Source organism: Sinocyclocheilus rhinocerous, unplaced genomic scaffold (genome assembly GCF_001515625.1).
Source record: "Sinocyclocheilus rhinocerous isolate Xijiao unplaced genomic scaffold, SAMN03320098_v1.1 scaffold1802, whole genome shotgun sequence".
Classification (NCBI taxonomy): domain Eukaryota; kingdom Metazoa; phylum Chordata; class Actinopteri; order Cypriniformes; family Cyprinidae; genus Sinocyclocheilus; species Sinocyclocheilus rhinocerous.
The window spans coordinates 393,710-407,576 of record NW_015654351.1 but is presented as its reverse complement, the minus strand read 5'-3'; the positions used below and the strand labels follow the sequence as shown (position 1 = coordinate 407,576).

Here is a 13,867-nt window from a genome sequence, read left to right as displayed (position 1 = left end):
TTGTCTCCATTTCTGTCACCTGACTGAGTTTGGGTTCTTTGCTACTGTCCCTCTTTGGCTTGCTTTGTTGGAGACACTTAATATTCAGTAATATCATCGATTTGACGGCACTTAAACAATAGGATGAGATTTTGAAATATAAACATTTAAATGGTGGCTGTCATTAAAACTTTATTCAAACAAATTAAATATTAAAAAACAGTAAAAAATTACAATTAATATATTATATGGTGCATATTTAGCAAAATGCTCCTCTCTAAAGTTAATTTTTCGCGCTGACTAATGAGTTTATGGCCACCAAATATGTTTTTTTTTTTCTGACTTAAATGTGACTTTATGTGACATTGTTCACAAGATGTTTTATTGACGTATTTCCGCGGTTGAAACACTGACAGAGCAATTACATGATATGGATTTTGGTAAGTTGTACTCTTTCTTTTAACAGACCTTTGGATGTTCATTTATGTTTATTTTGTGCTGTAACTGGTATTAAAGCGGAGGAGATGATCAGTTCACGTTTAATCAGGTTAAATCTGTCACTCCACATTAAACAGCGCCAAAATAATACTTATTGTTTGAATATTGTAATAAAATGGACAGAATTTGAAATCTGAGACTTTGTTTCATATTAAAGTAACAAAGCACAAAGCTTATTGCGATTTATTGGATGGGAGGTGCGCTACAATATTCCGTTCATTAACTGAAAACAGGCTCGACAAATCTATTCTTGGGATTCAAGGATATTTCAGATAGTTTTTACCCATAAGGATGCTAATGTCTTCAATAAATCTGTTTAGTGCTGAATTGAACTTGTTTACTAATTGAACAAATTGTGCTAGACCAATGATGCAAACTTCTTCAAATATGACACAAATTCTCCTCTAAAGACAATAGTGTCATTATTCCGCTCAAATCAGTTCAGAGATGATTCTGTTCAATTAGGCGACTCAGTAAACTGATTATCCTAAGCCTGTGCACATTTAAAGTTTGGACTGAACACTAAAGCTTGCTAAAGCTATCTGGGTGGTAGCCAGTAATGTAGAATAAACTGTGCCTTTTTGAGATACCCGAGTGGCCTTACTGTACAGAAATACACTTGCAACCTCAGAGCTATTTTTAAATGCTGTCAGAGGAAGGATGACTAACAATCCAGCAAGGGAAATAATTGGGCAATGTTCCTTAACATGTCAAATAACTTATTACAAAAAAACAGATGCTATTGTCTACAGTGGAGTGTCTCAAATATAGCTAAACAGATTAAATATAATGAATGAACTCTAGCTTTAGAATTTAAATGGATACACTTGAACTAAGCATGCACAGCAGAGTGTAATCATTACAATTGAGGGAAAACAGAATGTATTATAACACCATGAACTACATAATATTAAAATTTTTGGTTATGTTATATACATATAATGTTCAATCCATCCAGACCAACTAGCTGAGAATCAGCACAATATAGGCCTAAAATAGGTTATAGTGAACTTAAACAGTATATGCTTTAGAGCAGTATGTACTATAAAGAAAGGTCATACAGAATGTATTGCATCATAAAGCAGTATATTCTTCACTATGGAAAAGTCTATACATAATAGAGCAATATGTTGGCCTACAACTACACATAAGTCATGCTAGTAGGTACTATAGAGTAAGGTATTATAAATCCAAATACTAAAGACTAGAAGTAATGAAGCAAATTCTATTTTGAGCCGAATGTAATATAGACTAGTAAGCATATAATTTGGAGAAGTATAAATTAATGATTACACAGAAATTCAATGGTAGTCATATATTATATAGCACTACAGACAACAGACATAGTTTATAGATGACAGACAGAACATAGAACAGTCTACATGCTAATGACATACTAATGTCAGTAAAGAAATGAAGCAGAAGGCCATAGATTAGTCATGTAGTATCACAGAAGAGAAAGCATATACTATATAGAATTTGTGCAAAATATACTACTGAGAGTAAAACAGTTTATAGAATAGAGGTACACTTTACTGACTACAGAGAATCAATACAGTGCATATAAACTACTAAGTCATGCATTATTACAAAGCAGAGTGTACTTTAGACTAGAAGTCATGCAGTATACACTATAGAGCAGAATGTAAAAACGACTATAGTAGTGCGCTATACATTAAAGTCATACTATATCAACATAAAACATACAGTACACTAAAAACAGGTGACTACAGAGAAAGCTGAATGTAGTTTAGACTATAACGACCTCATGCAGAATACTATAGAGCAGAAAGTAATACAGACTATAGAGAAGTTAAAAGAGCATATAGAATAGAGAAGTACACACTATTGACTCCTGAGGAGTCATACAGCGGCACGGAATGAAGTGTTGCAGACAAAAGAGAAGTCATGCAGTAAGTCATGCAGTGCTGTACAGGGACTCCCACCTGCACTGGAATTCCAGTCAAACTTCTCACCCACGCTCAAAGTTTCCGTGAGCTGATTGCTCTCACCATGGAGCCCTCACAACAACAACATGTCAAAACTTCCTCCCGACGCCACAACATCCCCCCTCGCTCTCGACAAGTGACACGACGGTCGCCGCCGATGTCTTCTTCACACGCACAGCGACAGGTTTTTAAATCCTGCTCAGGTGGAGCATATCGTGAGATAACACAATTTCACGTTGGTTTAAAGGTTGTGTGGGACCATCCGAGGCGGTAGACGCGTATGTCCAAGCGCTGTACAGCGCCACCCGTCGGCCCCGAGTAAAACTGCAGCGCCTCCTCTCCTTCCTACTCTCCAATGTTCACAGCTCGGCCGGAGCCCGTCGTCTTCCCGGCTCCATTTCAACTGGATTTTTAACACTCCTAACCACCCCAGATCAGGACAGGACCGCGTCTAAGGTAAAGAAGAAGCTCTAAGGGTCTCGTAGAGTCCACATTAGGCGGGGTAACATCGTCCTTTCTTAGTGTTTTCAGGTCTGAAGTGAGGGGAGCTCGAAACTGACTTCACGCATCAGTTGGTACACCATGCTGATACTGGAGTGCCTCCTACCATAACAAACCTCTTACAAAGGATTTTAAAAGATCCAATCTGAATCTTTTCGACCCGGCATGCGTTAAACGACTCGATTTTTCCTCGCAATCCGCTCGCGATATCGCCTCGTTCTCCTAAAGTGAAGGGGGTGGACATGCTGCAAATAGGTGCAATTATTGCTTTCCTTTGCAGCTCTTGAAATCTCCTTCTTCTCAGCGTCAGATTCTGCTGGAACCGCCGTGTGTTTTTCTCGATAACTCTCATAAGCTCAGCCACTTGCACATATTCAGCAGATGGAAAGCGATAAAACTCGAGGCTCTTTTCGCGGAGGAGGGTTTTTTGAACGTGTGATGGTCGCTGCAGCTTGTAACATTAAGCGCAAAACTGATACAATGTATCGCAGATCCATGTGAAACGTCATAATGGTTGCAACAATGTTGCTGCTGCGTTATTTACAAATACTATCAGCTCAGTCGCTAATGGATTAAGTTGGTGTGTGTGTGTGTGTGTGGCTTTACGTGTGAAAACGTGGACGTTTTGTCCTTCAGAATGACAACAGTTTGATGGAATTGGATCGGATCATCTGTACGTTTGCTTGTGTTTTCAGAGTCCAAATACTGTGGATTCATTTTGGTTGTTGCTCTCCTGGCACGCCGTTTTAGCGTTTATTCCTTAAAACTAACAAATACCTATTTTTGTGTTTACTGGTACTTCTCCTAATTACTAGTGTAAGTAATCCTACACTGACTAGTAGCCTCATTAGATTCTACTTGCTAGTGTTTATTCATTACTGACATTCATTCCTGCCTGTAGTGTCAAGTGACTATTCCATTAACTAGAAGCATATTTTTTTACAATTAATTCTATGGGAATCTGTGATTCAGATATTAGCTATTCACTTCCAGCTACTAAGCATTCCAGCTGTTGCAGGCACCTATTCCAGTTTTTCTAGTATACCTGTTTATTAGATACCCATGTTTATTAGTTTTCAACTATCTATTTCACTGTACCTTAAAGGTCTATTTATTAGAGACAATTGTTGCTAGTAAATTTAGATTTATGCATTTGGTGGATGCTTTTATCCAAAGTGACTTACACTGCATTCAGGGTTCTTACACTAGTAACATCTTTAATCTCATAAATGAGCCATTGTAACTAATGATCACTTTATTAGTAGAAACTGGTATAGATTCTGGTGTGTCTAATAAATAAGCAATATTAAAGCTGCCTGAAATTGATAAAAATCGATACAGAAATAAGTGTTTAAAAGAGCTTGACATTATATTCTTATTGCTTGTAGAAATAGGCTAAATGAAGTTTCTGTGATATGTCACTTTGTGTTTGCGTATCCTCCTTGCTTCTGTTTGTATTTAGAAACGTAAGGGTTAGGGGTTCCAGGCGGCCTTGAGGTTAGGGTTTAAGTTTCCGCTGAGCAAATTTGAGATTTGCTTAAACCCCAGTAGACTCCTGTGATCGCAGTCTGCCCTGCTTCAGAACCTCTTGTTGTCCTTTACAAAGGTGGAAAATGTCTAGTGAAAGACAACGGTCAGATGATGAAAGTCCCAGCACCAGCAGCGGCAGTTCCGATGCGGATCAGAGAGATCCTCCGGTGCCAGAACCAGAAGAACAAGAGGAGCGAAAACAACCCACGCCTCCACAACAGCAGAAGAAATCCACCAAACTGTCCAGCAAAACAACAGCCAAATTATCCTCCAGCGCGAAGAGGTAAAGCTGACAGATCTATCTGTTTTGCCGTTGAGGATTAAATGTCATTTTTTAATTCAGTCCTGTCAACACATTTAGATGCTTTTTATGATCACTTTTTGTGCATTCAAGTTCATTTTCGCAATGTGCCAGTTAACAGTTTTTGCGGCTGTGCTCCGTACTTGAGAGTAAAAGCACTAAGCTTAGATAATTATTTAACTGCATGAGCAAAGAAGCCGTGTGATCGGCTTATATTTAATTTCAAGGAACCACACCATGTTTACTTGGCAAAAGTTATTTTGAGGCATCCCAGAACTTTTATGTAAAGTTGTTTGAGGAACAAGAGAAGTGAATTGAATCCCCCTGCCTCGTGGAGACTAGTAAATACAGCGATTCTACCCTCAAATTTCATTGGCACTGAAAAAATACCGGTAACCAATCAATCCGCATCAATGCTCATTAAAACACCAAAGACTTTCTCAATGTGGGTGGAATGACAGATCAAAAAAACAAACTGTTATTCTTAGAAAATGTCCAAAATCCTGCCCTGGCTCCTTTTGATAATGCTTTAGTAACGGCACCAGAGCTGTGCATTAAAGCTCTTGTCAAATATGCCCAAGAACACCCCCCTCCCTCCCTCTGCCTCATTTGCATATAAGCTTTAAAAGAAAATCTTTTGTGCTTAAAGTGACTTAAACCCTCCGACGAGGGGCGGGGTGTGTGCTAAGGGGAGCGGGCTTTGAGCTGAGGTGAAGATCAGCGGTGTGCGATGGAGGGAAAGGCAGAAACGAGCACGGCAAAGTTTTCCTGTTATGGGATTCGGGTTATGCCTCCGAGAACAAAGAGGAAGCAGCCATGTTAGCTGTGCTGAAGGGAGAGCCAGTCGTGCAGTAAACGCAGCAGAGGTAGAGGGCAGTGTAATTCCCTGGCTGCTTGCAATTCTCACAGCTTTCTCACCATCTCACCCTTTCTCTCGTCTCTCCCTCGCAGAATCCAGAAAGAGCTTGCAGAAATCACTCTGGATCCTCCACCCAACTGCAGGTATGTGACTTAAGCGCGCCGTCATATATTATTCCTTTATGGGCCGCTTTGAGATAGGATGGCTGTGGGAAAGAATTGACTTTTAGCACCAACTGTTTGAGTTTTTAGACTCGTTTTAAACTGATGGACTTGTGCAGGACGGATGTGACATTTTGCTCCTCGGCTTCAAAGAGTTAGGAAGGATAGTGTTTTTTTTTTTCTTCCTCTGAGCATTATTGTTGCTGATGTTCCTGTCGTCTTGCCGTTGTTGTGTTTTTAATAATATGGCAGATGCTGCTCCGAAGCATATGGCTTTGATTTCACATCCTCATGCTGAACTTACTGCTGAACCCCCATCTGTTTTAATGAGCTGACCTAGAGATGCCAGAACAAGACGAGGGAGCTTTTGAAATTTCTTGTTTTTTATGCTTTGAAGGACAGCAGTTTTCTGATTGTTTCTTGGTGTTTTTTTAAAGTCTTTTCATTAGGTGGAATTTTATTGGAAGAGTCTCCTCTGGTTGGTAATATTCTTAACACTCTGTGTTGGATATGGGTTTTGGCTTTCTGCAATATTATAAGAGATTTATGCTTATTGATTTATGCCTCTCAAATAAGATTTCATAGACATTGTGTCATGTATTGGCTCTATCTGATGTGGTGTGAGATTGCATTTATTGGAATCATATTTTAGTGATAGACTGATGTTTTAGTCATTATACTGGTTATTTTGAGATTATCAGCATTAATTGTCAACTGAGCATTTGGCAGAAATAGGTCTGCAGTTCATTTTGAGTCAAGTAAGAAATTAATTCTTTTATTCAGAAAGAATGTATTAAATTGATCAAAAGTGACAGAAATATTTCGTAATGTTACGAAAGATTTCTGTCACTTCTGATCAATTTAACACATTCTTTCTGAATGTTATTTTAATCAAAGAATCCTGAAAAAAAGCAGCACATCTGTTTTCAACATTGATAACGATCAAGAATTTGTTAATTCGAAAATCGTTATATTAAAATTATTTCTGAAGGATGATATGAGATCATGCAGTGAAAGAAAACACTAAATGCACACACGCACTAGTCTAGACTTCACGTAATGTATGCGTGCGCTCTGTAGGGATGTTTTGAATGGTTTTTGCAAAATACTCGATAATGTCAAATCGCACATCGTTAAAACAACAATTACGATATTATCGCAGACGATATATATCGCACACCCCTAACAGGAATACAATTTTAAAATTTATTAAGATAGAAATACAATATAAAAAAAAGAAAAGCTAGTTTAAATTGTTATAGTACTTCACAATATTACTGTACTTTTGGTCAAATAAATGCATCTAGCATAAGAGACGTCTTTCAAAAACCTTAAAAAAAAACTTACCGTCCTCGAATTTTGAATAGTATTTCAGCTGCTCTAGTTTTTACCATTGAAAAACCACATAGGCTGGAGAGTGTTATATTTAAATTAAGTTTGTCAAACAGAGAGGCTGTAAATGTAACATTTAGGTGGAATCTGAACCCTAAAAAAATTGTATGCCTGCTGTGCAACAAATGCGTTTGGCCTTGTTGCTTTTTTGTTCATTTAGCTGTCAAGGAGAGTGCTAGAGTGTCTCAGTTACCCAACATCAGATAAAGCCGAGTGCAAGTCCAATGTCCAAAAGCAGGCATTGAATACAGCACGTTCATTTGATCCAGCGTTATGTCAGAAACTCCTCCAGCAACTGGTCTCAGCTCGGTTGACAGGTCATGCACTACTGACTCTACACACTGGGGCTGATAAAGCACAGCGGATCCAAAAATGTATCATGGTATGATGTTATGTTTTTGCATATTTTAGCACCTGAACCGGATGACAGTGTGTTGCTATTCAGCACAGTTTAGGCAGTGTGACATGAAGCGTAAAAAGCAATGCGGACATATGTTTTTAATACATTTGCTGAAATTTGCCAGTTTCATTCTGTGATTTATTGTATTAAACTCAGATTTGGTGTTTAAAAAAGTCATTTGTATTCTCTTTGCATGGCAGATTTTAATTACCATTTAAGTATGGTATGGAATATAACAGCTTAAATTTTGGTGTGTCATTTCAGACTGGAACAAATTGGTATAAAATCAGTTTTCACTCAGTACATTTCACAAATAATTACAAAAAATGGCAAGTAACGCATTGAATTAAAAAGTGGAAAGACTAAAGTAGTATTTTCTTGACAAACATACTGCAGTAATCTTCTAAAATATTTTTTACAGGACACAAAACTATTGTATTGCTTCAAAAGAACTGAACTATTGTGAAATAACGAGTCTTACTAACCACTTTAATGATTCTTTTATGGTGATTTTTGGTTCCTTTTTGAAGCCTGAATTTGAGCCTCTATTTGTTGTGATTGAAATAAAAATAGCAGCCAGGATCAGAATTTGTCCACTTGTGTGTTCCACGGAAGAAACTAAGTCGTAAGAATTTTAAATTTTTGGGTGAACTGTTCCTAAGTGCAAATGTTCAGAAACGAAAATGCCATGCTTTTTTGAGAGGGCGCAACACAGCGTGCGCTCTGCCAGCCGTGAGATCAGTTCAGCATCTTGGAGCCGCGAGCCAGAGATGCCGATAATGGTAATTGACAATGCAGGGATTTGGTGGCTTTTCATGGTCTGATCTGTGCAGCCACACAGTTCAGCACACTGAGATGTTTATCCCGTAACGTTCATCATTAGCTCCCTCACTGGCTCTTTTCTCAGACAGCATTTCCCTTGAGCGCAGTTTACCTGGAGGCTTGACATATTATACTGATTTGTTGGTAATGTGCCACATCACATAGTATCTGTGGGAACATCGCATATCACTCTGGGCTTTCATATGGTTCTGAGTTTATTTCTTACAGCAGGTCTGGGCTTCATTACTTGAATGAAATGAAAATCCATGTCATTCCAAACCTGTATGCTGTTCTTTTTCCTCAGGAAAAAGGTAGGCATTTTTGAAGCATGTTATTACGCAGTACAGTGAAGTTTATACTGACCAGATGCTGTCAAGTGCCGAAAAAGATTAAAGGAATATTTCACCCAAAAATGAAAATTTGCTGAAAATGTACTCACCCTCAGGCCATCCAAGATGTAGATTAGAACAGAATTATTTCAGCAATGAACAGCTTCATCGAAACTTGCATCAATTAGCATTACATCACTTGTTCACCAGTGGATCCTCTGCAGTGAATGGGTGCCATCAGAATGAGAGTGCAAACAGCTAATAAAACCAATAGTATGGATAGAGGACTCGCATTTTAGATAGAAGGAATAGTTTGAAGTTAAAAAAATCTTGATGGAAATTCACTTCACAAGATGTTGATTGATGGACTGGAGTGGATTACTGTGATGTTTTTATCAGCTGTTTGGACTCTCATTCTGACGGCACCCATTCACTGCAGAGGATCCATTGGTGAGCAATTGATGCAATGCTAAATTTCTCCAAATCTGTTCTGATGAAGAAACAAACTCATTTACATTTGGATGGCCTGACACAAAAAAAACATTAGCATATGACTATTACAAACTCAGATCACAAAGTGCCTATCTGTTATAGCCCTTTGGACATTCAAAATCAGCTAGATTGAGCACGACTCATTTGCACAGTATGAAGGGGTCTCGAGACAAATGTTTTGGGTGAGATATTCTTTTAATCAGGCAGTGCTGCTGGTGTTTCTGTCAGCTCTCCTTCAGAGATTGATAGCGTAAATTGCACTTTTGTCACTGGTTTCACGCTGCTGTTGTAATAACTGTTTAGGCAGGCACAGTTACGCTAACGTGTTTGAAATGATGTGTTCCAGCATGACTAAAGGGGAAAATGGTTATGGTGATTCACTTAAAGACACATTCAAATGCTTCTGTGTACAGGTGCTGCCTGACTTTCTGCATTTTCCCTCAAATCTCTGTCCAGCCACTTGTCCCGTCGCTGTGATTCCTTCCTAAGAAGCAGATTTTTAACTGCAATGTGGAGAGCACTCTACGAGTTTTTAAGCAATCTATTAAAATTCATGCCGTGGAGCGAGAGGCCGATTGCTTCCCGGCATGAATTTGCATGTCTTCATAAAAATAAACAGTAAAACTCAAATCGCCTCTAAAGATGAATGATGGGTACTAGTCGAAGCCTTGCGTCCATGCTGAACAGGCAGAAAGAGGAAGCATTGCAAAAAGAAACAAAAAAATTATCTCGCGCTGTAGTCCCAGCAAAGCAACTTGCAGATAAAAGCGCATTTGTTTTTTATACTCAACGACCGCTGTGTAACTTCAGTCGTGGTTTACGGTTTGAATTGTCACATTTGTGAGAATATAACACGTACGAGTTGTGAATAATTCCCCTAAGGCTCTTAATATAACCAGAGTATGTTTGATGAAGTAAGAGGCTTTGACATGAGCTTGCTTGGTGTGTTATAGTATGTCTGATGAGCTGTGTTTATCCCTGCCTTGTGTGTGTGTGTGTGTGTGTTACGCCTAGGCAATATTTTTATTTTATTTTATTTTATTTATTTTTCAAAAGAGTAAATGTGGTTATAAATAATGAAGGCATGTATTACAAAGCCTGTAAAATTCCGTTTGAGAACTTTTAAAAAACAAAATCAAGGCATTTTTGCTGCCGAGGTTTAAAGCAATAAAAAAATCAATAAAATAAATGCACAGTAAAATCACAGTGTTGGTAGAATTCTATATTACCAACAAAGTAATATTACATATACAGTAAATATTGTATATCGACCAGCTCTTGTGTGTGTGTGAGAGCTTAAAAGCATTAAAAGTGGAATTTTCTGAGATTTTTTTTCTTCTTGATGATCGAATTCCTCAGAGTAAAGTACGGTGCTAAACAAATCACAATTCTGAAATCAAAAACATTAAAATGAATTATAAATATAAATATTATAAATATAATAATAATAATAACAACAATAATAATATAGTGTTGTCACGGAACCAACATTTCTGTATTCGGTACCAATACCAGTGAAAATCCACGGTTCTCGGTACCAATTTCGGTACTAAAGCAAAACACAAAAACATGCTAATTGAACAACATTTTTATTAATAACTTTAAACAAATTAAATGTACAAAACCAATGCCATTCTTTATACTTATTTAAAATTGTTTCAAGTTTTTCCACAAGTAATAAAAGTATGAAAAAAGTAAACAAGTTTCACCCAAAAGTTTAGTCATAGTTCTGCTGCCACTGAAAAACATCTGTAAACTGTTGTCTGTTTTAGGGTTTGCTGGTGTGTTTCAGGATCTTCCTCAGTCTGCAGCTGTAAAAGGAAAATATAATATACTTAAGTAAAGCAATGGGCTGAGTCTGACCAAATGCAACATAAGATCATTGCCACCAGCTAAAATATAACTTTTCAGGAAATAACAAACCTCAGCTTTTATAATAAATTTAGATAAGATTACAAATATTACTGTATATCAAATAGATGGAAACTGTAGTATTAAAAACACTTTACAATAAGATTTTATTTGTTAGATAACATGACCTAACAATAAACAATAGTTATATGGCAATTATTCTTCTTAGGGTTAATTTCAAAGTTCAATCTGTTAAAATTATTTAATGCACAATAAACAAACTTGAATGATCAAGTGTTTGTATTAAATAACACACAAAGATTAATGAATGTAATTCATTGTAATTTGTTATTTTGTTTTCAGAATTGTGATTAGCTTTGCACTTCTCGGCCACCGTAGTAAAGAGTTGCCATATTGGCCTTCATTATCAAAACTCTCTCATTTGAGAATTGAGCTTTCATGCCTCTGTGGCGTTTTTTTTCTTTCTGTCTCTCAGACTAGATGTAGAGTTTACGTGACCCGCGGCTACAGTGCCACAGTGTTCGACTTGTTGAACATGTCAGCAGCCCTGGATGAAGGTGTTTAACACGGTGCTGATGCAACAGTTTGGAACACCCGCTGAAGACAATCCTTTCTGGGATTTCTGGGTTTCTTTTTGTTCTTGTTATTTAATAAAGAGTGTACTATTTGTTTTGTTTAATCTTTATCATTTACTCTACTTTATTAATGGAATCTTTTCATTGATTGACCCAAACCTTCTGCATCATTGGTGCACAGTATCAGCAGTGTGTGAACCAGGTAGTTAAGCAGGTATACTGGCAGGAACATTCGTGTTTTTTAAGTTGTGTGGTAAAACAGAAAACTATTTTCAGACTTGGTACTGTTTGAGCTTGTACTGTTTGTTTTGTAATACGAGAGTGAGTAAAAATTCAAAAATTTGGAGTTAGTAAGATCTTTTTTAATTTTTTTTTACTTTTATTCAACAAGGATGCATTAAATTAATCATAAGTGACAGTAAAGACATTGTTATAAAAAAAGAATAGAAAGTTCAAAATAACAGCTTTTTTTTTCAATTTAAAATATTTTTTAAAAATAGGTTCTATTCATCAAAGGATCCTCAAATGTATCCGTTTCCTCAAATACAGTATATTAAGCAGCACAACTGAAGACCCTGAATGATCATGTGACACGAATGACTCTTATTCAATTTCACTGTTTTACTATTTTTAGTAAAAATAGTAAAACGGTGAAATTGAACATTGAAATTGAATTTTACTGTATTGTTATCAAATAAATGCAGACTTTGTGAGCATAAAATACTTCTTCTGTCAAAAACATTAAAAAAAATCTCACAGACTCTAAATTTTTGATTGGTAGTGTAATGTGAGTCTTCTATTTCACTTGTAATAAATAATATTTTGTTTGCAGTTATTAAGTTGCAGTTAAAAATTATAGTATAAGATGGAGTTCCTTTTATTGTAAAATATTTAATTCACTGAATTATCCCAAGATTTTGCACATTAATAAATAATATTTATTTAATATAAAGTATTCTTAATGTAGAATGACTTGCGCTATGATTTTGGCCATATCATACCTATAAGGTATTTATTATTATTATTATTATTATTAATAGTCTGATAGATACATCTGTTGACCTGGAAGTGTTGTTTGGCTCGCTTATTGATTTTTAATTCTGGCCACTGCTGTAGATTTCACACACTGTCTTTTTGTTCTGCTCTGCAAATATTGGAGCAATAATATCAAATTTATGGACTGAAAAACTAGACAGTAGAAAGCAATTTTATTTTTTATATCTGTCTGTATTCTACACCAAAGAAACAGCATTTAAACTAAATGAGTCCTACAGTTAGGGCGTTTAGACAAATGAGGAGACTCATTACAGATGTAGGGTTCAGAACCTTGCAGCCTGTACAGCACAACATACCATCATCATTGTGGTTATTATAGCAGACTGCTGCAGTAACTCCCCTTCATTATGGCTGAATAAAGAAGCGCAAGGACAATGAAGGGAAACGGCGCACGATGCAAGTCCAGGGCTTGCGTGCTGAGATGCTCTGAGTAAATATTTAAAGAGGACTCTTGGCAAGATTGTGTAATTGAGATCTGATGCATACTCATGAATCATAGAAAGCAATCACGTCGCCAATTATGTCCTGGGTTCTCATGTAGTTTGTGCTGATGGTGCTCTCAGCGCTATTACACACGGGTCAGGCTCTCCGCAGGCAATTTGTACACCAAAAAATCCTGCAAATGTATTCAATGCTCAGCAACCCTTTGTCTAAATTGAAACGTAGCCCTTCAGCAGAGCCTTGTTTTCTCAGGGGGTCTTCCTTAACCCGCTTTCTTTCTCTAGCTGCATCTCTCTTTCCCTCGGTGAAGCTCACATTTATTACAGGCTTGTGACAGTGACAGCGTTTATCATGCCCTGGCTCTGGTCCAGCTGTCAGATTCACTGTGGGGCTTTTTTTTTTATTGGTGTTGTGTCAGAGAATGTCCTGCAGACAGCCTCGCAGCCGTCACAAGACACCCGTCTTTCACACGAAACAGAACAGAAACGCTCAAGGAGGTGGTATACTGAAGTCAACATTAAAATTGAACCAGTTTTTTTTATTTATTTTTTATTCACGTTTCTGGTCTTATTTTGAATGAATCATAGGTATGTGTTATTTTAAAGTTAGAAAGTGTCTTTGTAATCTTAAATAAATGAATAATAAATAGTGACCAATATATATATATATATTAGGGGTATAACGGTTCACAAAATTCACGGTTCGGTTCG

General features: G+C 37.0%; 1 protein-coding gene across 1 annotated transcript in view; it reads left to right on the top strand.

Annotated features, from left to right (window-relative positions):
* Positions 1 to 2,761: 2,761 nt before the first annotated feature.
* LOC107717002 (ubiquitin-conjugating enzyme E2 E3) overlaps positions 2,762 to 13,867 on the top strand; it is a 50,092-nt gene continuing 38,986 nt past the window's right edge. The window contains exons 1-3 of the mRNA XM_016523645.1: positions 2,762 to 2,882; positions 4,534 to 4,740; positions 5,710 to 5,760. Coding sequence (XP_016379131.1) covers positions 4,541 to 4,740; positions 5,710 to 5,760 — 251 coding nt within the window. The 5' untranslated portion in view covers positions 2,762 to 2,882; positions 4,534 to 4,540. The remainder of the gene's footprint in view (positions 2,883 to 4,533; positions 4,741 to 5,709; positions 5,761 to 13,867) is intronic.